The sequence below is a fragment of the Pelodiscus sinensis genome, chromosome 7 (assembly GCF_052426305.1).
Source record: "Pelodiscus sinensis isolate ZL-2025 chromosome 7, ASM5242630v1, whole genome shotgun sequence".
NCBI lineage: Eukaryota > Metazoa > Chordata > Testudines > Trionychidae > Pelodiscus > Pelodiscus sinensis.
The window spans coordinates 41925092-41951925 of NC_143058.1; the positions used below are offsets into that span (position 1 = coordinate 41925092).

The following is a 26834-nucleotide window of genomic DNA, read 5'->3' on the forward strand; positions in this document are numbered from 1 at the left end:
CAGATCTGTGGTGGAATATAAATAGCTTACTTTGACTTTGGCCAGGATACCTGGTTAACAAATTTGCAAAAATAACACAGTATTTTTTTAATTATCAGAGCTTTGGTTTTCAGTCTCATTCACCATTGTAATTTAATATTATGTCTCATGAATGGATTTAGTACTGTCTCAGCAAGAAGAAAACCATATACTAGTACCAACTGAATGTTGTCACATGTAGGAGGATTTTCTGAATGACTGTCGTTCAACTTTTGACATGGTCCAGCTCTGCTGATTTTGAGATGTGAGGGGTTTGCGGTAGATGGTGGGGCTATAGACAACTGAATAGCTGAATTTCCTTTAATTGTTTGCAGAATATTTATTTCAGCTAATTCTTTTTTTTAAGGCAAGCCTTTCTGAAATCCATAGTAACATGTGGGTAAGAAATGGTCTACAAATTAAAGGACAAGCAATGACCTATGTGCAGTCTCATTTTTGTAACTCCATGATTGATCCTGACATTTACTTATTACAGGTAAGGTATAATTTCTGTGAACCCAAGTACTGTATTGATTAGAGTGCTAAAGATGGATTACTAAAGTGAATGTACCATTTATGTGTTTATAGGTCTGTGCTTCTAGACTTGACCCAGATTATTTTATTTCATCAGTTTTTGAAAGGTAAGGTCAAAACATGATAGAATAGATACCACCATAGCATGCTGCCACTGACTGTTTAAAATATACCATGTGAAGAAAGGTGTATTATATATACCTGCTGAATCCCCCTCTCACTGCAGCATTTTTTCTTTTTTCCACTCTCCACATGGAGCAAGACACTTCCGTTAATACAGTTTCTCTGATGGCTTCTACAGTGGTAGTTTCATTCATTCTCCCGTTCACTCAGGGCTGGCTTTGTATTTATACTCCAGTGTGGGCAATATGTTTATTAAACCTCCGGAGTTGAATCTCCTGAGCTGTCCTATTTTAGGAGTGTTGCACACTGTTGTGTGTAAGTATTTGGAACTCTGACACTGAAAGGGAGAATGAATAGCAACGAGAATCACAAGAAGTCTGCTTACTTTTACAGAAGGCCTAATTTATGCCTAAAACTTAGACTAACCTTTCTTTCCTGCTCAGGGCTGTGAAAGATGTCATGCTCTGTGCAAAGTAGTGAGGTCAATTTAACCCCCCATTCAGGCCCAGCAGATTGATGGAAGAATTCTTCCATCAACTTGGCCACCATCTCCTGGAGAAGTTGGTTACCTATGTCCACAGAAAAGCTTTCATTGACATATGTAGTGTCTATGCTACAGGATCACAGCTGCAGCACTGTAGCTGTGAGCTGCTGTAGTGTAGACATGACTGAAGAAAAGCAGGACAGAAAGGTGAATACCAATTAGCCTACTTTCAAGTATTCACATGTCACATGTTTAAATTACAAGTATGAATAGTGTGATGGGATGCATGTCGCGTTTTTGTGTGTTGAGCCCCTTGGCTCAGGGACACTCCAGGCTGGTGCAATACTCATGCTCTTTATTTGTGTCTGTTTCCCATCACCGGTTTCTTACTATATACAGGGTATTTACAGTGACTCAGCCTAATGCAGGCCTGATTAGCCAGAGAGTAGCAGGTTTCCTTCTTTCCCTGAGCCTCACTTCCCTCCTGGTCTCTGCCTCCCTTTCATTCACTTCCAGCCTTATAGCTCCTGTCTAATGAGGCTGGCAGGTACAGTCAGTGATCGGACAAATTAAAGCTATTTACCTAGCCCCAATCCACTTCCCCTTATTGTGATTGGAGTGGCAGAAGTTGAATGAGGCTTCCCAAGCAGCTTCCTGCCACAAATAGGATCAGTACAGTACAGTGAAGATAAGTACACTTTCTGAGAATAAAAAGCTGTTTACTTCAAGGTTTGCATCTAATTAGATTATATACATCTTATTTTGTATTCCATTAGAGCCTGATCTTGAATGGTGCTTCAGTAGGAATCCCGGGTACTTTGCACCTCTCAACATCAGGCTCTTAATACAGAAAAATGAGGTCTCTAACTTTGCTCTGTCCGGTAGATTCAAGGTGGTAGATCTCTTAACAATGGCATCGCAGCATCAGAATACAGTTCTTGATTCAGAACATGAAAGGTCTATGTTGGAAGGAGCCTTAACATTTCTTGTCATTCTGCTAAGTCTTCGTTTACATTTAGGTAAGAGACACAATTGTCTAGTCAAAAATATTACTGTAACATGGAATTTTTATGTGTATTTGGTTTTAGATGTTTTCCATTAATAGCTATCCTGTAGCAGAATAAGTAAAATTATTAAATATAATCAGATGGCCATTCTTTATGTTTGTAATTTGGTTTCAGTTCCATCAGTCACTTCATTTTAACCATCCTAAAAACTAGAAGGAAAAACAAAATATGAGTTAGTGTCTTTTCCTTTATTGCAGCCTGGCCCATTCCTGTCCTTGAGAGAAATAAGTGGCTGAATGTCTTTCTTTATGTGACACCAGATATATATTGAAACTTAAATGTCAGTACAAGTGTTTTGAATCAGCAAATCCTAAAGTTCCAATTTGTAATGATCTCTTATGATTGAGCTTCCTATTTCTCAGGCAGAACTCATGTGTGTGAAGTTAAGATGGATGATTGCAATATTGGGCCTAAATGATAATGTAAAATCCTAGCTAAAACTTTAATTGGGTTGTGATTTATTAAGCTTTATTTATTACTGTGCTTTACAATACACTCTTTAAAAAACATGCTTTGGTGTTCTCTCCTGTGAAATAGACTGTTTTCTAAATAGCATGTGTGTTGAGAAATATCAGCAAAATGTTACTCTCTACATCTTCCAAATGCATAGAAGAAAATAAGAATAGTTTACTTAATTTTTGTGGACATCTTTGGAAATCAACCAGAAATCTGAATTGTAGTTTTAACAGTGTAACTTTGTTAATTTGGATATCTGGATGTCACATTTGTAATTAGTGTTTTACTTACTTAGATATAAACAGAAGTGTGTTCCTGTGAATCCCCCTTTTATTTACTCATACAAACTTGTACAGGTATTTAATTTTATTTTTATTGTCCTAGGAATGACAGATGATGAAATCCTCAGAGCAGAGATGGTAGCCCAGCTCTGTATGAACGACAGGACTCATAGTTCACTATTGGATCTCATATCCTTGGAATCTGTTAACTTACTTTTTTGATTTGTGCTTGTAAATAATACTATAAAAGAAATTTGTGTTGTGCAGAATTTTAAAGCTTGTGCATGATGCCATCAATATTGCTTGTTTTGTAACAAGCTCAAACTTTAGGAGCTATGAGCAGATGTCATTGAATTATGATGTATTGTTATTATCATAATGACATTTTTATCCATACATTAGCCTTCTTTAATTGTTTATATGAAAATGATACCTGTGAGGATTTGCATTACTTTTTAAATGTTTTTACTGTGTGGTAGCTGCTTTGCAGCAAAGTAAAACAAACAAGATCTTTTTCCTAAGTAACAGCAATAATTTAAAGGTAGAAATGGTGAAAAGTAGGTTGAGGTTTATTAATAGTAAGGTAATAGTAGGAATGTTTAGGTACAATATATACACATCATGCTAATTTCACAATCTATTTTTTCCATTTTATTTCATTTTTTCTTTCCTTAGTGTGTTTCCACCTATATCTTCCCACTCATCCCTCATTGCTCTACACACGATATTGCTTTAATATTTTCAGTTAAATCTACTAGTTTTCTCTGTTCCTGAATTTTCCTTCTATTATTGAGCACTGTGTCCCTCCTCTTTCTCTGCATATAGATAAGCCTCCCTTTTATGCCTCTTCTCAGCATGAAAGGATTGTTCTAGTAATACTTAAAGCCAGACTAATATCCTTACTTTCTGAGGAGGAGAGTGTTTCTAAATAGAAAGATTGCTAATTGAGAGAAGAGATTTTTTGAAAAGCTTTTAAACAATCCTCCCCACCACACCTGGTTGCTAGCCGCACAAGTTTAACAACATATTCAAGAACTTTTGTAGTGATGTGTATTTAGTGTATAATCCCAGAGTAAGCAAATAGTGTACGTAGTGTACATAATTAAAATTGTATCCAAAAGTGTTGATATGGTACCAAACAGACTTGATTGCACTGGAACTATTTAGAAAAGTTGGACATACACAAATCCATGGGGCTGGATCTATTGCATTCAAGGTACTGAGGAGTTAGCTGATTTGATAGCAGAGCCAGCCATTGGCCACTATCTCTGAAAACTTGTGGCAATCGGGGGAGGTCCCGGACGATTGGAAAAAGGCAAATGTAGTGCCCATCTTTAAAAAAGAGAAGGACAATCAAGGGAACTACAGACTGGTTAGCCTCGCCTCAGTCTCCAGAAAAAAACATAAAAGAATTTGTTTTGAAGCACTTAGAAGAGAGGAAAGTGATCAGGAATGGTCAACATGGGTTCAAGATGGAGAAAGGCTGTTCTCTGTAATGACAGAGAACAGAACGAGGAGCAATGGTCTCAAGTTGCAGTGCGGAAGATCTTGCTTGAATGTTAGAAAAAAACTATTTTACTGGGAGGGTGGTGAAGCACTGGAATGGGTTACCTAGAGAGGTGGTGAAATCTGCATCCATAGAGGTTTTTAAATCCCGGCTTGACAGAGCCCTGGCTGGGATGATTTAGTTGGGTTTGGTCCTGCTTTGTGTAGGGGATTGGACTCGTTGGCCTCCTAAGGTCTCTTCCAGTCCTATGATTCTATGAACTGGTATAGTACACAGACCTCTTGTGGTGAAATGAAAACATTGCAAAAATTTAGCATCTTAAATTAAGCTGTTAAAACATTAGACAAAAGTAAAAGGTGACATGCTTACCATTGTTTTTCTTAACATAAAGATCACATTCCAGAAAACCCCAACCCCAAAAGTGGCATTGTTCCAGGAAGTTTAAGCTTTGAATCAATGTTGTCAGCAGTTGCTGATTTTAAAGCTCCTGTTTTTGAACCTGGAGGTTCTATGCAACAAGGAATGTATACACCTAAAGGTATAATACTTCATGCACTTTTTACATAGTAAAAATAAGTTATTTATTGCTTCTCTTAGTTTTGAGTTTATAATCTTCTCACATAGTAAGTAAAGTTGGACATAAAAATGAGTTTGGATGTAAAATGAGTTTTTGCTTGTTGTCCAAATATAAGCCCCATTGAGGCAAGCATCAGCCATGTGTAAGGCTATGATTTTGTCACAGGTATTTGTATCAACAATCACAGACATCACACAAGCAATAATCAGTAAAACACTGAGGAGCCTACATCTTGCTGGCCAGCATTGAATTATTGGAATTTTCAGGAAATCGCATGGGGCTCATAAAATCATACAACCAGTGATCTCAGTGACAGATTCATAGCCTTAGCCACATGTCATCACAAACCAAGGCTAAAGCCAAATATAAAATAATCTTGCTAAAGCATCATTTGATTCATACACCAAAAAAAGTTGGTGTCTCCTTAGTGAAGATTTAATAGCCATGTACTCTAGGTGGCTTTATTAACTTTGACAAATTATTATATAGCACATTGGGTGTGGTACTGTACTGTAAAGTATATTAAAATCATGGGAGACGAGAGATTCCAGAAGACTGGAAAAGGGCAAATATAGTGCCCATCTATAAAAAGGGAAATAAGAACAACCTAGGAAACTACAGACCAGTTAGTTTAACTTCTGTGCCAGGGAAGATAATGGTGCAAATAATTAAGGAAATCATCTGCAAACACTTGGAAGGTGGTAAGATGATAGGGAACAGCCAGCATTGATTTGTAAAGAACAAATCATGTTAAACCAATCTGGGTATGTCTACACTACAAAGTTAGTTCGAACTAACGGACGTTAGTTCGAACTAACTTTCATAGGCGCTACACTAGCGCTCCGTTAGTTCGAATTTAATTCGAACTAACGGAGCGCTTAGTTCGAACTAGGTAAACCTCATTCCACGAGGATTAAGCCTAGTTCGAATTTACTAGGTCGAATTAAGGGGTGTGTAGCCCCTTACTTCGAACTAGTGGGAGGCTAGCCCTTCCCAGCTTTCCCTGGTGGCCACTCTGGCCAACACCAGGGAAACTCTACTGCCCCCCTCCCGGCCCCAGAGCCCTTAAAGGGGCACGGGCTGGCTACGGGGTTTGTGCCAGTTGCAAGGCTGCCAGCACCTGTGCCAGCACACCCAGCAGCTGACACCCCATGAGCCAGCCACCCGATGCCACCCAGCCCTCCCCCTTTTCCCGGGACCAGCCTGGTGGCTCCCAGGAGCCTGCCCGGGGCCACAAGAGGCAGGCGCCCGCGTAATCTAGTGCGGAGATCGTGGACCTCATCGAGGTTTGGGGGGAAGCCTCCAATGTCCACGATCTCCGCACTAGCCACAGGAACGCAGCAGTGTAGGGCCGCATGGCTGCCAGCCTGGCCGCCAGGGGCCACCAGCGCAGCCGGGAGCAGGTGTGCTGGAAAATTAAGGACTTGCAGCAGTCCTACTCCTGGGCCTGCCTGCCAGGGGCCGACCCAGAGGCGTGCCCCCGCTTCCAGGCTCTGGACCGCATCCTGGGGGCTCATGCCATCCCTGCCCCCCGGGAGGTGATAGACCCCGGGGCAGAGGGACCGCTCCCAGACACAGAGGCGGAGGAGGAGGGCTCCAAGAGCCAGGAGCCTGCCGGCAGCCTACCCAGGACCCCTGAGGCACCCCACAGAGCCGCTCGCCTGTGTCGTCCGAAGCCGGGGAGGCGTCCACATGTGAGTACCATCATGCTCCCCTTATGTGTACGGGGGGCTGGGGTGAGAGGGAGCCCAGGGACCGTGTGCCTGGGCCTTGCCCACCACGGAGCAGCAGCTGGGGATCCTGCAGGGGCCCTGGCCTTGCAGAGGGGGGCTGGGTTTCACACACCTGGGCCCCTGGGGTAATTGACCGCTGTTCTTGTTTCACCACAGCCGCAGCACCTGGGACTGCAGAGCGCACCACTCCAACTGCAGCAGCCGCCCGGGCCAGCAGGAGAGCCAGGAACCAAGAGGACTACCAGAGGCGGCACCTCCGGTTCCTGGAGCACCAGCTCCGCATCCAGGACCACTGGGTCCAGGAGGACCTGAGGCTGCGCCGGAGGAGCTTGGAGGCACTGGAGGAGCAGGGGCTGTGCCCTGTGAGGCCACCTCCAGAGCCTGCTCGACCGCTTCCCAATTCCTCCTGCTCCGGCTCCCCCCTCCCGCTCCTGCTCCTGCTTCCTCCACACCTCCCATCCCTCCTGCCCCACCCTCCACAACCATTCCCCACCAACGCCCCAGGACCCGCAGTGTTGCGAGACAGGAGAGGCAGCTGGACCCCCACCCCTGAGCTTTCCTTTCCCTTCCTCCCTTCCCTCCCCTTCCAGCTCCCTCGTCCCAGGTTTCCCCCTCCTCTCTTCCACCCTCCCCCCTCCCTCTCCTCACCCCAGTTATGTTAAATAAAAAGACGTTTGTGTTTGAAAAACAGGTGTCTTTATTTGACAGTAGGTAGGGAGGGGAAAGGGGAAGGGGGGGGTAGGGTGGAAGAAGGCCCCAGTGGGGCATGCAAGGGAGAGGTCAGTCCTCCTCCTCCACCAGGAAGTTCTCCCTCAGGGCTTCCTGGATCCGGACGGCCCCCTGCTGGGCTTCCCGGATGGCAGCGGTGCGGTCAGCCTCAGCCATCCAGGTTGGCAGGAAAGCCTCCCCCTTTCTCTCACATAAATTGTGGAGCACACAACATGCTGCCACCACGGGAGGGATGTTGTGCTCGGCCAGGTCCAGACGGGTGAGGAGGCATCGAAAGCGGGCTTTCAGTCGCCCGAAGGCCCCCTCCACCACGATGCGGGCCCTGGTCAGCCTGGCATTGAAGTCCTGGCGGGAGGGATTGAGGTGCCCCGTGTAGGGCTTCATCAGCCATGGCTGCAGTGGGTAGGCGGCATCCCCCACCAGGCACACGGGCATGTCCACGTCCCCGACCCTGATGTGGTGGTCGGGGAAGAAGGTCCCGTCCTGCAGCCGCTGGCACACGGAGGAGTTGCGGTACACCCGGGCGTTGTGTGCTTTGCCGGACCAGCCCACATTAATGTCCGTGAACTGTCCCCAGTGGTCACACACAGCCTGCAGGAGGATGGAGAAGTACCCCTTGCGGTTCACATAACAGGATGCCTGGTGTTCCGGGGCACGGATGGGGATGTGCGTCCCATCGATGCCCCCCCACCCCCGCAGTTGGGGAAGCCGAGGGCGCCGAATCCCCGGATGACGGCGTCCGGATCAGCGAGGCGGAGCAGCACCCGGTTGATGGCCTTGACCACCTGCGGAGAGACACAGCAAAGCGCCAATCAGTGGGGCGCCCGGGTGGCTGGGAGCATTCGTGCCCTGGCAGTGCCCCGCGCCCCACTCCCGGAAGCAACCCCCCTGGCGGCGTGTAGTACGGCGGGGACAGACCGACCCCTCCGGTGCAGGGCGCTTTCGCCTCCTCCTGCCCCCCCTTTGTCCCTGGGGCGGCCCATCCCCTTCTTGCAGCCCCCCTTCCCGGCGCAGTGGCCGACGAGTGCCATACCTGCATGAGCACCGCTCCGATGGTGGATCTCCCCACGCCGAATTTGTTTCCCGACGGTTCGGTAGCTGTCCGGCGTGGAGAGCTTCCAGAGGGCGATGGCCACCTGCTTCTGGAGGGGAATGGCTGGCCTCATGCGAGTGTCCCTTCTGCACAGAGCAGGGGCGAGCCACTCGCAGAGCTCCAGGAAGGTGTTCCTCCTCATCCTGAAGTTCTGAGTCCACTGTCGGTCTTCCCAGCGCTCCAGGACGATGCGGTCCCACCAGTCGCTGCTGGTGTCCAGACGCCAGATGTGGCGGGGTATGCTGGTGCCGGGGCGCCGCCGCGGCTCCTCCACGGCCCCCAGGGCGGCCAGGCGGAGAGGCAGGGGGCTGACGTGCACCAGGTGGTGCCAGGCAGCCTCGAGCCATTGCTGGCAGGCTTGCAGCAGCAAGTCCAGAAAGTGCACCAGAAGGTGCAGAGCGAGCTCTGGCTCCATGTTGCCACCTGCGGCGGCGTCCCCGAAGGGAAGCACCGACACAGACGGGCACAGAGACCAATGCTTTGCTGTCCCTCGGCGAGGTTGGCAAGCAAGCAGGAAAAGCTGAGAACCGGCTGTCCAGGGGGGGTCCCTTTAAGCACAAGCCTCAGATAGCCTCAGACAGCAGCCACACAACGCAACTACTGACCTGATGCCCTGCCGGAACCGGTTTCAGTCGCCCTTAAATGCGCTCCTGCGTCCAATCAGTGTGGATGCGCTAGTTCGAATTAGCAAAACGCTAATTCGAACTAGTTTTTAGTTCTAGATGCGTTAGTTCGAATTAGCTTAGTTCGAATTAACTAATTCAAACTAAGTTAGTTCGAATTAGCACTGTAGTGTAGACATACCCTCTGATAGCTTTCTTTGATAGGATAACAAGCCTTGTGGATAAGGGAGAAGCGGTGGACATGGTATACTTAGACTTGAGTAAGGCATTTGATATGGTCTCACGTGATATTCTTATCAATAAACTAGGCAAATACAAATTAGATGGGGCTACTATAAGGTGGGTGCATAACTGGCTGGATAACCATACTCATAGAATAGTTATTAATGGTTCTCAATCCTGCTGGAAAGGGATAACAAGTGGGGTTCCGCAAGGGTCTGTTTTGGGACTGGCACTGGCACTGTTCAATATCTTCATCAGCGATTTAGATATTGGCATAGAAAGTACACTTATTAAGTTTGTAGATGATACCAAGCTGGGAGGGGTTGCAACTGCTTTGGAGGATAGGGTCATAATTCAAAATGATCTGGACAAATTGGACAAATGGTCTGAGGTAAACAGGGTGAAGTTTAATAAAGACAAATGCAAAGTTCTCCACTTAGGAAGGAACAATCAGTTTCACACATACAGAATGGGAAGCAACTGTCTAGGAAGGAGTATGGCAGAAAGGGATCTAGGAGCTATAGTGGACCACAAGCTACATATGAGTCAACAATGTGATGCTGTTGCAAAAAAAGCAAACATGATTCTGGGATGCATTAACACGTGTGTTGTGAGCAAGACATGAGAAGTCATTCTTCCGCTCTACTCTGCGCTGGTTAGGCCTCAGTTGGAGTATTGTGTCCAGTTCTGGGCACCGCATTTCAAGAAAGATGTGGAAAAATTGGAGAGGGTCCAGAGAAGAGCAACAAGAATGATTAAAAGTCTAGAGAACATGACCTATGAAGGAAAGTTGAAAGAATTGGGTTTAGTTTAGGAAAGAGAAGATTGAGGGGGGGACATGATAGAAGTTTTCAGGTATCTAAAAGGGTGTCATAAGAAGGAGGGAGAAAATGTATTCATCTTGGCCTCTGAGGATAGAACAAGAAGCAATGGGCTTAAACTGCAGCAAGGGAGGCTCAGGTTGGACATTAGGGAAAACTTCCAGCTTGTCAGGGTGGTTAAACGCTGGAATAAATTGCCTAGGAAGATTGTGGAATCCCCATCTCCGGAGCTATTTAAGAGTAGATTAGATAAATGTCTATCAGGGATGGTCTAGACAGTACTTGGTACTTCCATGAGGGCAGGGGACTGGACTCGATGACCTCTCGAGGTCCCTTCCAGTCCTAGTATTCTATTATTCTATGAGATTGCTCATTTATTTTGACAGTTGTATTGTACGTGATATATTATTCTTCCACATTTACATATTGAAATTTCCAAATTTACAAGTGAGCAATTTGCAGTAACTACAGTAGATACTAGCATAACTTACAGAATTTCTACTGTAATGCTAAATGAAAATAACTAAAAGATGTGAGTGAGACCTGCCACACTGGATTGGGACTTATGAGACTTGGATTCTATTTTCAGTTCTGCCACAAGGTTGTTGGGTGACATTGGGCAAATCTCCTCAGTTCTGTGCCTCCTTTGTAAAGAATTTTGAGGGTTACTGATGAAAAGCACTATGTAACAGCTCTCTCTTCATTTGAAAATTAAATTGAACAATACATGAATACTCCAAAGAATTATACTGAATTCTCATTTGGTTATTTGTAGTCTGTACTGATGCACTAGTAGCCCTGTGCTCAGTGATGTGTTCACATTTGAAGCTAAAATAAAAGCCATAACAGGTTTAAAGTTATTTATAAATAACTAAATGTATCAAAAACACACACACACATTTTTGAAGACAAAATCTATTAATGATTAAAAGGAAATTTGAAAAGATAGAAATTGATTCTGCAAATTTAAATAAAGGGAATAAAGTCACTGGATTTTGAACACCAATTTTAGGAATTTAAAAAAAAATGTTTTTTTTAAAATGGATGAATGTAGTTTGTCACAACTTAGTTTACTTTTTATTGACAGACCAGAAATTCTCTTCCTGGGAAATGGTGTGCCTTATATCTGTACACCTTTCCTGATTTGTTTTGTTCTAGAACACACATTGAAGGTTCCTTTTATGGCCTGTTCTTCACCTTGTAACTTTACTTGCTCTCTGGCATAATGGTCTGAGAATACCAGGCTGAGAAGAGGGACAGAGAGGCATACCATTTTTCAGGGTGTTGCTGAGAACTGTGGTTACATCTACATTACAGCCTGGATCAGTGCTCTGAGACTAAGTCACTGGTGATCAATTTAGCAAGTCTAGTGAAGACCTGCCAAATTGACCGCAGATCGCTGTCTCGTCGACCCTGTTACTCTACCCTGGATGAAAAAAGTAAGGGTAGTTGATCGGAGACTACCCATGGTGGTGTTCATGTAGCTGGAGTTGCGTAGCTTAAGTTAACTTTTTGCTGTAGTGTAGATGTAGCCTATATGTTATTTGAAATCTCTGGACTCTTGGAATAAAGTTGTTTTAAAACAAAAAATGTACATGTGGAAATTTATGAAAAAATGAAGTTCAAAATACTGCGCTTTCCACACTGACTCCATGGCAAAATAAGTTTCTTTATGTTCTTTGTTATTTTGCTTCCTGCCTGCTAGCATAATGACAATCTGTAAAATAAACTCCATTCTGTCCACAGCCATGGAAGAGCTGAAATCTCTTTATTATGACTTAAATACAAAAGCATCTATTTTTTTCATCCAACAAGTTGTATGAAACAATAGGAACAACAATAGGAAACTTGTAACTTTTTTGGTAGGAAAATATTGGAGAATTATTCCCTGAAGCTATCAGTTTAAAAATATTTTTCATAAAGGAGACTTTTAGCAGTCTGGCCAACAGCCTGGCTCAGTCCATCCGTGACCTACCCCTGCTGTGACTCTGCATTTAAAGTGTATTAGGAGCTGGGCAGGCAGCCTAACTCAGTCCTGGTTCACATTGGGTCTGGGATCTACCTCTGTTTCACCTCTGCATTTCAAGTGTATTAAGATCCAGGCAGGCAGTCTCAGTTCTGTCTCACACTGGGTCCAGGAGCTCAGACCCCCCACTAGACAGGAACTGCTGCCACCCCATACTGCTGCCTCTTTCTCAGAAGCAGCAGGAGCACTGGGCAACTGGCAGCTGCAAGGGGAGCTGGTTTTTAAACTGGCAACTGCAAGGGGAGCTGGTTTTTAAACTGGCTCCCTTCGTGGACCAGCTCCCACTTAGCACCCCACGCTGATGCCTCTGATACAATGGGTTCCAGCCCCACCCATTGTATAGAATAGTTGACTAACCAATAAAATTTCATGAGGTTACTTGACTATTCAATTAACTGATATTTAACATCCCTCCTCCAGATCCTTCCAAAGAGGGCATCAGCGGAAGAGGAAGAAATGCCACCTTCCCACAAATCTTTCTCTTCTCTAGATGAGGCTATCATACCTCTCCTGCCACTGTACCTCAATGATGTCAGGATCTTTCCAGAATTCATAGAAAAGGTGACCGATAACTTACAAGTCCCGTTATATGAGATTCAGGAATCCCAACATTCTATGTTGGATATCCTTCCTTCATCTCCTTAGGGCAAGTTTGCCTTATCCATCAAGTGTTGCCAGTGAACAGAATAGGCAACATTGGTTCAGTTCAAAACCATCTGATAGGGACCTAAAACAGTTGGACTTTCAGGGCTGAAGAGCTACTTCTTGGCCCTCATGTGGCTTTTAGTAGCCAGTTATCAAGCTCTGATGTCATTGTATGACTACACGGTCTATTCAAAATTTCAGGTCCTCATTGTAGAGTGTTAGACAGTTTCCAACGCATCTCTCCTGACTTCAGTCGCTACCATTGACACAGCTGCATGTTGTATTGCTACAGTAGTAATCATGTTCTGAGCTTCCTGGCTGCAGTCTTTTGGCCTCCCACAGAAGGGATAAAATGTAGTTGAAGACTGTCCTTTGGAAGGCCCAAAGTTATTTAGTGATGCCATGGAGAGTTCTCTGAATTCTCTCAAAGGCTGTTGGGTAATGCCCCATTTTCTGGGCATTTATTTACCTGCAAAACCAAAACCAAACCATAGTGGGTTGCAGACAGCTCAACAGTTTCTCCTAGTCTGCTGTTAGCTCATAAAATCAGCTGCAGACCCCCATATAGAAGCCCAGATTCCCGAAGAAAGGGCCTCTTCAGCAGCTACAAAGAGACACTTCAAAACATTGATTTGACCCATTGGTTGAGGGTCACAAACTAACTTTCACTGCATTACACCTATTCCCCTTCCACCCTTATGGAGAGCATCTCTTTCATTTCCTACCATACAGGGAGCTCATTACATTAGACAGATGGATCCTGGAGGTGATTTTCTTCAAACTATTCCATCCTTCCTTACAATCTCTTCATAGTCTCTCTTTGGGAACCCTTCTCACAAAGATCTTTTAAGCAGGAGATATGATCCTGCCTACACCTGGGAGCAATCAACCCTGTCCTGCCAGACTTTGTCAGGAAGGGTTCTAGTCTCGGCACTTCCTCATCTTTACGAAAAATGGGAGTGGACACCAGTTCTCAACTTCAGGTCTTTAATTACCTTCATCTTCTCCCAACAGTTCAAAATGGTGACCCTACCAACAACAATTCCATCTCTAGTTCTGGGTAATTAATTAATGTCTCTCAGTCTTCAGGATGCTTATTTTCATGTTGTCATTTATACTTTGTGGAAATGATTTTTATGTTTTGTCAAAGACAGGGATCACTCCAGTATTGTGTTCTACCCATGGTGTCGCTGCTTCCCCAAGGATCTTTATCAGAGTTCTGTCAGCCACATCAGCCTGTCTTTACTAGATCAGCATATCATCTTTTCTTACCTGGATGATAGACACCTGAAGGGACACGCACTTCTTGCAGCATGAACAGTAACTAGCAAGGCTCTGTCTGTTTCATTCTCTGGGTTTCTATATTAGGGAAGACTCGTCTATTCTAACACCCACAAACATTTAGTTTTTATCAGGGCTACTCTGGGCTCCACCAGAGTGTACTCACGTAAGCCTGAATAACCACAACGTCCAACCTTGTTTCAACAATGCTATAGAGTCCACATATCACTACAATGGCTTGCCTACAAGCCCTGCGCCATATGGCGGTCTGTAGGTTTGTGATTCCCATAGCACTTTCGGTGTCTTCAGGAATGATTGAGAACTGTCAACACCCCCAGCCGACACAATCTCTACATATTGGGCTCGTCTACATTGGCCCCTTTTCCGGAAGAGGCATGGTAATTTTTGAAATCGCAATAGGGAAATGCACGGGGGCTTTAAATATCCCCCGCGGCATTTAAATAAAAATGTCCGCCGCTTTTTTCCAGCTTTTAGAAAAGCCGGAAAAGAGCGTCTACACTGGCCCCGATCCTCCGGAAAAAGCGCCCTTTTCCGGAGGATCTTATTAATAAGGAATAAGATCCTCCGGAAAAGGGCGCTTTCTCCGGAGGATCGGGGCCAGTGTAGATGCTCTTTTCCGGCTTTTCTAAAAGCCGGAAAAAAGCGGCGGACATTTTTATTTAAATGCCGCGGGGGATATTTAAATCCCTCGCGCATTTCCCTATTGCGATTTCAAAAATTACCATGCCCCTTCTGGAAAAGGGGCCAATGTAGACGTAGCCATTGTGTTTATACCTTGGGAGCTCTTTGATTTCCTAAACTGCTAGAAGGACCCACAAACGGTGTGTATTAGAGTTTTGTGTGTCATGAGGATTTTCACTATGGTGGTTTCCCTTATAGATTAGGATGCCCACTTCCAAAACTTCACAGCTTTGGGCAAATGTACCTGTCAGGAGATGATCTGTCATAGGGTATGTCTACACTACCACCCTAGTTCGAACTAGGGTGGTAATGTAGGCAACCGGAGTTGCGAATGAAGCCCGGGATTTGAATTTCTCGGGCTTCATTTGCATAAAGCCGGGCGCCGCCATTTTTAAATGTCCGCTAGTGCGGACTCCGTGTCGTCCGGCTACATGCGGCACGGACTAGGTAGTTCGGACTAGGCTTCCTAGTCCGAACTACCGTTACTCCTTGTGAAACGGTAGTCCAAACTACCTAGTCCGTGCCGCGTGTAGCCGCGTGGCACAGAGTCTGCACTAGCGGACATTTAAAAATGGCGGCGCCCGGCTTTATGCAAATGAAGCCCGGGAAATTCAAATCCCGGGCTTCATTTGCAACTCCGGTTGCCTACATTACCACCCTAGTTCGAACTAGGGTGGTAGTGTAGACATACCCATAGTGACATGTTGGTGCTCAAAGCAGTCCATTAAGTTTTCCAGGAGTTCCTACGACACAACAAGGATCACCCAGTCAGGATAATGCTGGACAACAGAGGAGTAATGTATTGTGTCAATCAGAAAGAACGAGCAAGTTCCCAGTTCTTAGGTGCAGACTCCATAAAATTATGGAACTGGTGCATATCCCTTACTTTGTGACATACAGTTGTCAGCGGTTTGCCTACTAGGAGTACAGAACTCAGAGGTAGATTCCCTCAGCAGACATTTCAGCATCCATGATGAGTGGAATCTGAATAATGAGGTGTTCCACAATTCCTGTCTTACCTGGAGCTATCCACAGCTATCTTTTGCAGCTCCATCCATAGGCACCAACTTCCACTCCAGCTAGGGAGTGTTCAATCCCTATTCTGCCCCAAGCCATACTCTCACTCCTACCTCTAATCCTGCCGTGTCCTGCCGCTTCTTGCCCCAGCTCCACCCTCTGCTCTGCCTCCATTCCACCACTTCCTCAAAGCTCCCAGCTCCTCTTCTGAGCATGTCCTAGCCTCCCTATCCCTCCTGGAGCGTGTGGAAGCTGTGAATCAGCAGTTTGTGATGCTACAGAAGTACTGGGAGAGGACAGGGGGAGTAGTTGGTCAGTGGGGCTGCCAGTATATGAGTGGAGTGGGGGTGAGAGGCATGCAGTAGAGTGAGCTTGGTCCTGATGGGGTGCTCCAGCTTCAGAGCACCCACATAGTCAGTGCCTATGACTCCACCCCATTCAAAGTGTAGACTGTTCTGCTCAGAGTGAGGACACAGCAACAGTTTAATGTGAGATTACTTGATTGTTACAATGCCTGAATTTTGCTGTACTTCTTCCCTGTCTTGAGGAGCTTGCATACTAAATTGGATTTAAGGCCCCAGAACTTGATGATATCAAAGGAGAAGAGGAATTGAGGGATGTTGGTGAATGAGTATGTTCTACCAACAGCAGACAAGCAGAGGAACCTGAGAAGCCACAAGCATTTGGACATTATATAGAATGATTAATTGAAATGCCTGAGAGTGGGTGGGCTGAAATAAAACCCCATCAACTAGAATCATTTGAGAACTAGCAGACCATCTTATCAGCAAGAATTTGGGGCGATTATAGGTGAGCTTACCAGTTTCTGGTGAAATTCAATGGAGAGAGCATAGAGGATCTCTGTAATTGTCACTATGATGTACAGATAGCAGGTACAAAGACCCCTTTTAGTGCTTGTGCTCCAAGTTGGGATTATTTAGCATAAGCTTGTGAAAAGTTAGGTTCTTCTGGTCACCATGAAATCTTTGCTCAGAGAAAACAAAATCCATGCATTTATTAGTGTCTGAGTATGATAAAACAACTTCGAAAGCTCTCATATAAGGTTACTCAGGTTGCTGTAACAAAGAAAACCCCTCTGAGCTGTATTGAAGTTACAGAAACGATAGCATCCACCACTATAAAGGCACATCTGTAAAGGTTTATAGGCTCTTGATTTTGAAAGCTAGGTACAAAAGCAAACCATACATAGAGTAGACAAACAAGACATGGACAACTCTGTCATTTAAAATATTCTTTCTTTCTGTTCTTTCAGATGAAGAGACAGCCACTTACTATTCATTGCTTTCCAATATTGCACGAGTTTTATTTTTGAATAAAAATAAAAAATTAATGTATAGCTTTAACGCAGTTGCCAGACATTGGGAATATAGCTCAATGGGGGAAACAGTTCTCAAACATGTTTGAGATTTTGAAAATTTCTCCATGACAGGATGAACTAGAGAGGTTTCAAAGTTTTTCACAAAAATCCAGAGAGGGATGTCCAGTAGGCCAGTGGTTGGGGTGCTGACCTGGGAAGTGGAAGTGTCTGATTCAGAGCAAGTACTTGAACATATATTTCCCACCCCCTTGAGTACCCATACCACTTGGTTAGTTTGGGATGGTACTTCAGGAGACTCAAAGTAGAGAGCATATTTGCTTAAGTTAAAAACATTGTTTGACATTGTCTCTTACACTGAATGTTTGTCATTGTATTGCACACATTGTCATTTATTACAAAGTTGAACTTTTATTCTCTTTAATACTTATGGTAGTTAAGGTATAAGTAGAGGACCTGCAGAAAGTACCAACTAATATTTAAATCCCAGTTAAACCATTAAAAAGGGTAAATGTTGCTAGTAGTAAAGGGACTTGCATACCTGTTGATGAAAATCAATCCTGGCATAATCAGACAACTTTGACATCCATTGGTGTCAATAGAGTGAGTAGAGCTTATTTAGTTAGGGCTGAATTTAGCCTGTCATGCTCCTGTAGTTATCAAAATGAACGAGTTCAAAATAAACAGTATTTTAAATGGCAGTGTTGGCCATGTCTTATTTTTCTGCTCCATGGGTAGGGAACCTTTATTGGGGTGGGGACTGCTGACCCACAGAAAAATGAGTCAGGGGCCACACACAAGTAAGAATGTAAATAATGATGTCCATGAACATTTCATCATGTTTTCCGTTTTCTATTGGTTATGTTTGCTAGCCCTCAACCACTGATAAAATTTCTCTCCTTAATGGTCTGAGCAGGGTGCCATAACTGTGCAGGTATTTGTTTGCATCAAGTGGTTATAGTTGATATTGTAGGAAAGGACATGATAGCAGGTTTTTCAGACACATTTCTGGATTTATCTCCCCCAAGATTCTTTCCAGGCAGGAGGTGGTGGCGATGGCAAGTGATATGTGCACTGGGATTTTTTGTGTGTGTAGTATGCTGGTTAGTTGTGCTGTTGAGCCTGGGAGGCTGATGGAGGGTGTGTGCGGGGGAAGATGTTCCTGATCTGGAGATGCTATTGAGAATTATGTTCCTGATTTGCCTTTGCTGTATTGGTGAGTCTTGAAGGTGCTTACATGGTGATAGAGGAGTTAACTGGAGGATAGGAGGAGGGTAGAGCTACATCCCCTATAGATGGTCCTGCCTCTGGATGACATTTCACTGAGGTATATGACTAGGAGGCAGAAAATGGCCTTACTGAAAAGGGCAAAGGACAGACCAGCTGGATACACTGGGAAATTATTTGCCCAGATGATTTGGCCCCAGAAGTGTTGTGAGGAAGGGGGTTGTGAACTACGCTATGGAGAAGGCTATGCAGCTATTCCTTAAAATTGCTGAACAATAATAAGCCTTAGCTTTTGCTTTATCTACCTTGCAGACATGTTACAAGTGCAGTGATTATGTGAAGATTTCTGCACTGATTATATGAAGATTCACTGTTACCAGTCTGAGAGAGGTAGCCGTGATAGTCTGCAACTTTAAAAAAATGAGTCGTCCTGTAGCACCTTAGGGTATGTCTACACTACAGCGCTATTTCGAATTATCTTAATTCGAAATACTTAATTCGAATTAAGCTAATTTGAATTAACGCATCTGCACACAAAATCTATTTTGAAATAGTGTTTTGCTATTTTGAAATAGCGCGTCCACACTGAGTGGACCCTGAACCGAAGTTAAGGCTGGCTGGAACCAGTGCTGGCAGGCCATCAGGTTAGGATTTAGTGTGTGGGGCTGCTGCCTGAGGCTAACTGAGCTCCATGCTTAAAGGGACCCTACCCCCATCCCAGACAGACAGGTCTCAGGGTTCCCTGCTTACTTGTTTACCTTGATGAGGGACAGCAAAGCAGTCCTGTCTTGGAGTGCCCTGAGTGACCACACTCGGGACACCATAGCACTCAGCCACATGGAGCTAGAGCTGCCCCTGTGCATGCCGGTGCGTCTCGTGGGGTCGTTGCCATCATCCTGGCTGCACTTGCTGAAGGCTGCCATCCGTGGGAGTCGATCGGGGGGCTGTCAGGATCCAGGAGGCCCTGTGGGAGAGCGTCCACCCCCAGGAGCCCTCAGAGCCACCCCAGTCCTCCCTACCGGGGGCTTGTGCCCCATTCTTCCCTCATGTCCATCCACTAGCCCCCCTTCCTGATGTCAAACAAAAGACACGTATGTTCAAAAATAGAAACTGGGTTTATTGAACAAAACTGGGGGGGGAGGGAGGGAGATGAGCCTCTGGGGAGACTGGGAAGAGAGGGTGCGAAAGGGGAGGGGGAAAACTGGGAGGAGGGAGCTGGAAGGTGGAAGCAAGGAGAAGAAGGGGGAGGGGAAGCTCAGGGCCCAGAGTTGGGGGTCTCACTGGACCAAATTGATTTTCATGCAAACCTGCTCCTGGGTTCGCATGTGGCCTTTAGTGGCCAGGCTGGCAGCTATCCTGCCATAGACGGCCGCATTCCTCCAGCTAGTGTGGAGATCATGGACGTTGGGGGCACCCCCCCCCCCCCAAACCTGAATAAGGTCGATGATCTTCATCCTGGACCAGGAAGGCGCCCTCCTTCTCCAGCCCGTCAGGCTCCTGGGAGCTGGCAGACCGCTCCTGGGGAGCGGTGGAGGTCTGGCTGCCAGTGGCTTGCTGGCTCATGTTTTGGGGCTACTGGGTCAGGGGCCCCAGTGGCCACTGCTGGCTCTGGGCTGGCAGGCTTGGAGCTGGCACAGGCACTGTGGCCAGAGTCTACTCCTTTAATGGTTCCGGGGCTAGGGGAGAGGAGAGTAAGTTTTCCTGGTTGTGCCCAGAGTGGCCACCAGGGCTCCCTGGGAAGGGCTGGAGGCCCCTTATTTCGAATTGTCTACACAGAACTTAATTTGAAATAGCTATTTCGAATTTGGCAGTACTCCTCGTAGAATGAGGTTTACCAAATTCGAATTAAATGTTCCCCTATTTCGAATTAATTTTGCATGTATAGACGCTATTAAAGTTAATTTGAAATAACAGCTGTTATTTCAAATTAACTTTGCAGTGTAGACATACCCTTAGAGACTAACTTAACTAATATATATATTAGTCTCTAAGGATATGATGATCTTTTGTGGTCAAAGCCCTCTTCTTCATGTGTATGTGTGTATAAATCTCTAAGGTGCTTCAGGACTACTAATTGTTATCAGTCTGTGAGAATGGTGTGTCAGGGCATTTGTATGTCAGCAATGAGCTGTACTTTTTTGGCTTTATAGACAGGCAGTGTCAATTTCTATATTTGTGTGAAGTCTCAACATTAATCAAACTTCTTTTCCTGTAACTATTGTTTCAGTAAATTTTTGGATTTCACACAAAAGAATATTTTCCTTATTTCATTCTCTTATAGGAGGAAAAATGTGGCCACAAGGCATTGGAACTCAGACTAGCATGGCAGTATCACAACAATAATTAATCAAAACGTTAATATTAAATTATCTAAACTTATTGAATGACTTGCAGTCTGATAGTATGAGCTGCTTCAGTCCTGGTCTGCATTTCTGCTTGGAAGTAAAGGTTGATTGCTGCATGTCAGAAATCAGTCTCTCCTTTTTCCAGAGTCTCGAAAAGATTCTGGCTTTCTGAAGTGATCTCTTTACTGGTCCATCTCTTCATGCTCATCATAGATTGAATTTTGCTGGTCTTGCTGGTCATTCTGGAGAGACTGGAGAGCTTTTGGGTTGTATAGTTATACAAGATCCTAGACAGCCTCTCAAGAAATGGACAGGTTACATGTTTCCGGCTGGATTTTTTCCTGTCATCTCATCTGAGCTGTTTGCTCTTTATCCAGCAGTGTTTGCCATTTGGTCTTAGCTCCTTACGGACATCTGCGTAGCAGTGTCTGCAAAAATAAGAGTCTTTATTCTGGTGGCTGTCACAAGAACTTCCTGCCCCAGCACTTCTCCCCAGATAGTAATAAGGTCCGCAGTTTCAGTACAGCTCCAAGCAGCTGTTTGAGGCATTATGTGCCAGTTCTAGAGTATTGCAGCTATGGGGGGAAACTGGAATCCATGAGCAAAGGGCAAAATCTGGCTGTGTCAAGTTGATAAATGGGGGACATATGCTTAGTTTGACCCCTGAGCAGGAGAGGATGCACAGGTAAACAGGTCAGTAATAGTCACCTGCAAGGCAGTGTGGGGTAGCTGTTGGAAGAATACCAGAATAGTTTTCAACAGCATTGCTTGCACTTAAATAATGGACTGTGCAAACTTGATTTGTAGCAGTTCACTCTGAAAGATGACTGTAGAGTTTGCTGTGAATATGGAGTCAGGGCAGTGCAATAAATTCTGTTGTGCATACAAACTGGATTATTTTGTCTTAATCCAGTTTTCCCCCCTCCTTGGTGACGACAACCCCTGAATGTCATTCCACTATTAACTCTCTCATGTTCATTACCTGAAGCAAAATGCAGGACAATGTAGCACTTTAAAGACTAACAAGATGGTTTATTAGATGATGAGCTTTCGTGGGCCAGACCCGAGTCTGGCCCACGAAAGCTCATCATCTAATAAACCATCTTGTTAGTCTTTAAAGTGCTACATTGTCCTGCATTTTGCTTCAACTACCCCAGACTAACACGGCTACATTTCTATCAATTTTCATTACCTCTTATTTTCATGGCTAACCATATTTACCAAATTCTGTCTCTTCCCAAAAGAGTTCAAAATAAAGCAAAATGTCATGCATATGAAAAACTCAGGACATGAACTACAAATAAGGAAACACTGTAGTTATTCAAGGCTTTAACATAATGTTTAATGCTTTATATATCCACTTTTTCTTTTATTGTTAATTGTCACAGCTTCATATAGTTTTTTTTTGTATAATGTAAAGTATTCTAGAGAAAGAAGTGAAATTCCACTAAGTATTAAAATCATAGTGAAACATATCTATTGTCTGAAAAGTTCTTGTTTTAATTTTTATTGTTTAACAGAGTGAAAATATCCTTAATAGTGAAGATCTGCACTGATGTATGAAAAAGTAAGAAATGTATCTACGTTAAGGGATGATCTAGACAGTGCTTGGTCCTGCCATGAGGGCAGGGGTCTGGACTCGATGAACTTTCTAGGTCCCCTGCAGTTCTAGTGTTCTATGATTCTATGCTTGCTGCTGACAAGTTAGAACATTTTAAAAATATATAAAATACACATGCCTTCTGTGAACCTAATTGACAAAACAACTTCTCAACACTACAAATTATTCCAGATTAATTTATGCTTGCTTTTCTTTTTAAACAGCTGATATCTGGGACAAAGAATTTGACCCAGTCATGGTAATTCTTCGTACAGTTTACCGTAGAGATGTGCAGTCTGCAATGGACAGATATACAGCATTGTAAGTTGATCATACTCCATAATATAAGAACAGAATACTGCATATTGTACCGAGTCTTTATTTTATGAGTTTTCATTGACGTTAAAGGTCATTACGTTATTAATAGTCATTATCAATATTTTTAGGACTCACATTTGATTTTCTACATATAATATAAATTAACAGGGTCTGGATTCTTATGATTTTAATCTTCCATCCTCCCCCCAAATCAAGTTAATCTCAAATTCCATGCCTGCTCTAGGATTGCAGTTTCAGGAGGCAGCTTCCCCTGTGTCCCCTGCCCTTGCCAACTACACCCATGAAGAAGACTAATGGTTGCAACTAATGGACAGGCAGATGAAGCTCATGATACCAATCCCATCTATGTGTTTTGTTAGTCTCTAAGATGCTGCAATACTATTCATTATTTTTGTTAAGGTTTTCTAAGTTGTTGTATGTTCATGTTGTGTAATTAGAACATCAGTGTTATTCAGAGACACTTAACAGAGTGATATGTACTGATCTTCAAAGATAGGGTGATAGTGTAAATATTGTAAATGGCAGGCATGGTGTATAAAATACCTTATTTAAATGAACCTCAGCCATACCTGGCAGAGAATTGGAGGATTTTACGATGAACACATCGGGTGTGTATAAGCAAGCTCTGTAGTCCGTCCATATCTAATACAGAGGAACATGACAAGTGGGATGGTTGGTGGGGAGGGGAGGGAGTACAAAGTAAACTAAAGGAACCAACAAAGTTATATGCCATTTGATCTTTTTTTACATGTTGTCTTTTATCACTGTTTCGTTTTTCTGCTTAGATCCTTAAGGTCTTCAAGGTAAAAAGTACTTCATATCTGTCTGTACAGTGTTTAGCACAAAGGAGTGCTTATTCTAACTGGGGCCAATGGGCCCTTTTACAGTACAAATGAGAATAATGATAAATGGACAAGACACATGGGATTCTGAGATATAATCCATTGTTAATGAAGTGTTTTGAGTCCTTTAAATAGATCAATGTAAATTATTTTTAGGAATGAGAGAAAGCACTTTAGAGAAGTTAGTTATAACATCATGCTGAATAATGGGGAATAGAAATCAAGACCCTGAAGCATTGGAACCCTCATGTTGTCTTTTTCAGAGTTCTGGCACACAACCCTCTGGCTATATCTAATTTTGTATGTCCATGTGCAGAATGAATTTTATGTGCATGTCATTTGCATGTTGGTCCACATCAAATTAATTCTGCACATGGATAATCTGTGGTCGTGGTCGGGCCGAGGGATTCAGCGTATGGGAAGGGGGGGCTCAAGGCTGTAGCGGATAAGGGCTCTGGAGCAGGGCTGAGAATGAAGGGTTTGGAGTCAGGTTGGAGCCAAGGGGTTTGGAGTGTAGGAGTGGATTTAGGGTTGTGGTGCTTAGAAAGAAATAGATACATAACCACACCTGAGTCCTATTTAAAACCTATACTCTTTGCTGTTCTGATTGCATCATATATAATATGTTTAATATAGCCATCTTTTCTGGCTTGAAGAAGAATAATTTTTAGAAAATACCTGTTGTATTATCTACTATATATTTGAGAGAGTGATTCTGTTTATCTGTACAAGAACTCCTCCTAAATGGTAAAAGCTAGGATGACCAAATTTGGTATGCAGCTTCCTCTTATTAGGGACATAAGCAACTAGTTGACTATCTGATAGTGACTCAACTAGTCGCTTCCCACCCCGCGCTGCCTCTATCAGAGAGAGGTAGCAAGGGGGCAGGAGCCGGTGCTGGGGGGAACCGACTTAACAGCTGGTTCCCCCAAGCACCATCTCTATGGGTTGGCAGGGGAGGTAGTGATGTAGTGGGGGGACTGGGTTCAAGCCAGGAATCCGTGGTCCTGGCTCACACCCAGTTCCCCCACAAGGTGCCTCTGCCTTTTAAATATATTAAGAGACTAATAACAATTAACTTATTGCAGTACAGGCAGTCCCCGAGTTACGCGGATCCGACTTATGTCGGATCCGCAGTTACGAACGGGGCCGTTCCTCTCCCTGGTCTCCAGCAGACCAGGGAGAGGAAGCAAAGCGGCGGAACACGTGGGCGGCGGAACACGTGGGCAGCGGACGCGTCTGGGCTGTCAGCTGGCCGGGCGCTCCGCGGCTTGGCTCTGCTTTGCCCGCCCCCCCCCCGTCCCCCTGGTCTGCAGGCGCTACTGGACCAACCGGGCAACACCCCAGCTGTTCTGCCCCAGGCGTCCTGATTCAGCCACTGCTGGTCAGATTCAGCAGCGGCTGAATCAGGACGCCTGGGGCAGAGCAGCTTGGGTGCTGCTGGGTTGGTCCAGTAGCGCCGAGGAGCGGCGGCGCTACTGGACCAACCCAGCAGCACCCCAGCTGCTCTGCCCCAGGCGTCCCCAAGTCAGCCGCTGCTGAAACTGACCAGTGGCTGACTACAGGAAGCCCCTGCCCCGGGCTTCCTGGAATCAGCCGCTGATCAGTTTCAGCAGCGGCTGAGTCTGGACGCCAGTTCCGACTTACATACAGATTCAACTTAAGAACAAACCTACAGTCCCTATCTTGTACGTAACCCGGGGACTGCCTGTACAGTTAGGGCACGTCTAGACTACATCCCTCTGTCGAAAGAGGGATGTAAATGAGCCCGATAGAAAGTGCAAATGAAGTGCGGATTTAAATATCCCGCGCTTCATTTGCTTATTCGCATCTGATTGCTCTTTCAAAAAAGAGTATTTCAAAAGTGAAACCGCAGTCTAGATGCAGTTCTTTCAGGGAAAAAAATCCCTTTTTCGAAAGAACCCATACTCCTCATTTTTTTAGGAGTTATGGGTTCTTTCGAAAAGCTTTTTTTTCCTGAAAGAACTACGTCTAGACTTTCAGCAGAGAGATGTAGTCTACAAATAGCCTTGAGTACTACTGGAGTACAATTAAGTGTTTAAAACGTGTATACATTTTAAAATAGATTCAGCTGAGTACTCTCCTATCGCCATGACTCATGGGGCACTTTGCCTTTATTTGTACAATGCCTAAATGTTGAATGCGTGAATGTGCAATTTAATGTCCATAAGAGCTACCATCCCAGTCAGACCAGTGATTCATCTAGCCTCGTATTCTGTCTTCTGATATTAGACAGCTCCAGATGCTTCAGAGGAAATGCACAGAACAGGGAAATTATCAAGTGGTCCATCCCCTGTCATCCAGTCCAGTTTCTAACAATTCAAGGTTTAGGGACACTGTGGGAGTGAGGGGCCCACCAGTGCCAGTTCCATGCACGTACAGCCCGCCACTCGCTGTCCTACCGCCCCTGAGGGGTTCTTCCCCATGTGGGGTCACGAGTCTCCAGCGTCTTGTGCACCGATGTCTCCATGAACGGGTGGCCGCGGGGTAGGGGCACCCGGGCTCACCCTCTCTCACGGGCCCCAGCCCAGGACCTTAAGGGCAGGTCCGGTTGAACCCGTCCAGCCAGTGGGGGTCTTAGCCTGTAACTCACCGGCCACAGCTCCAGGTCCTGCCCTGGGCTGCTTCATACCCTGCGGTCTACCCCTTCTTTCTCCCTGCTTGTGCCCAGTCCGCCTCCTTCCTCCTCGGAACCCCCCCTTTCTCTGTCCATCCCTCCTTTTAAACCCTCCCGCCCTGCTGACGTCACCCGCTGACCCTCCTGACATCCACGCGACTCTGACCACGTGTTGACATCAGCCGCCGACCCTCCTGACCCTGTCAACGCCAACGAACTCTGTCGCGGCGTTCCGCTCGTGTGTCTAGCACCGCCCCCGCCGAGGCTGTGCACGGTGGACACAGCCTCCATTCCTCCCGGTCTGCCCCGAGGAGCGCAAGGGTGACTGCTGGGTCAGTGTGGGGCGGATCCGCCTCGGAGGGGCAGAGGCCGTCTGTCCCATCACAGACACCCATAGTGTGGGGTTGCATCCCTGACCATTTTGGCTAATAACCATTGGTGAATCTATCCTCCATTAATTTATTTAATTCTTTTTTGAACTCTATTTTTGGAATTCCCTGGTAATGAGTTCCACAGGGTGACTTGACCGTGTGTGCTTTTTGTGAAGAAATACTTCCTTTTGTTTGTT

General features: G+C 45.0%; 1 protein-coding gene across 4 annotated transcripts in view; it reads left to right on the top strand.

Moving 5' to 3' along the window:
* UBR3 (ubiquitin protein ligase E3 component n-recognin 3) overlaps nt 1–26834 on the top strand; it is a 240482-nt gene that overhangs the window by 76076 nt on the left and 137572 nt on the right. For all 4 annotated transcript variants that reach the window (XM_089779752.1, XM_089779753.1, XM_089779754.1 and 1 more), the window contains exons 14-19: nt 386–514; nt 607–659; nt 2045–2178; nt 3067–3151; nt 4866–5008; nt 22672–22768. In XM_089779752.1, the coding sequence (XP_089635878.1) occupies nt 386–514; nt 607–659; nt 2045–2178; nt 3067–3151; nt 4866–5008; nt 22672–22768 (641 nt within the window). The remainder of the gene's footprint in view (nt 1–385; nt 515–606; nt 660–2044; nt 2179–3066; nt 3152–4865; nt 5009–22671; nt 22769–26834) is intronic.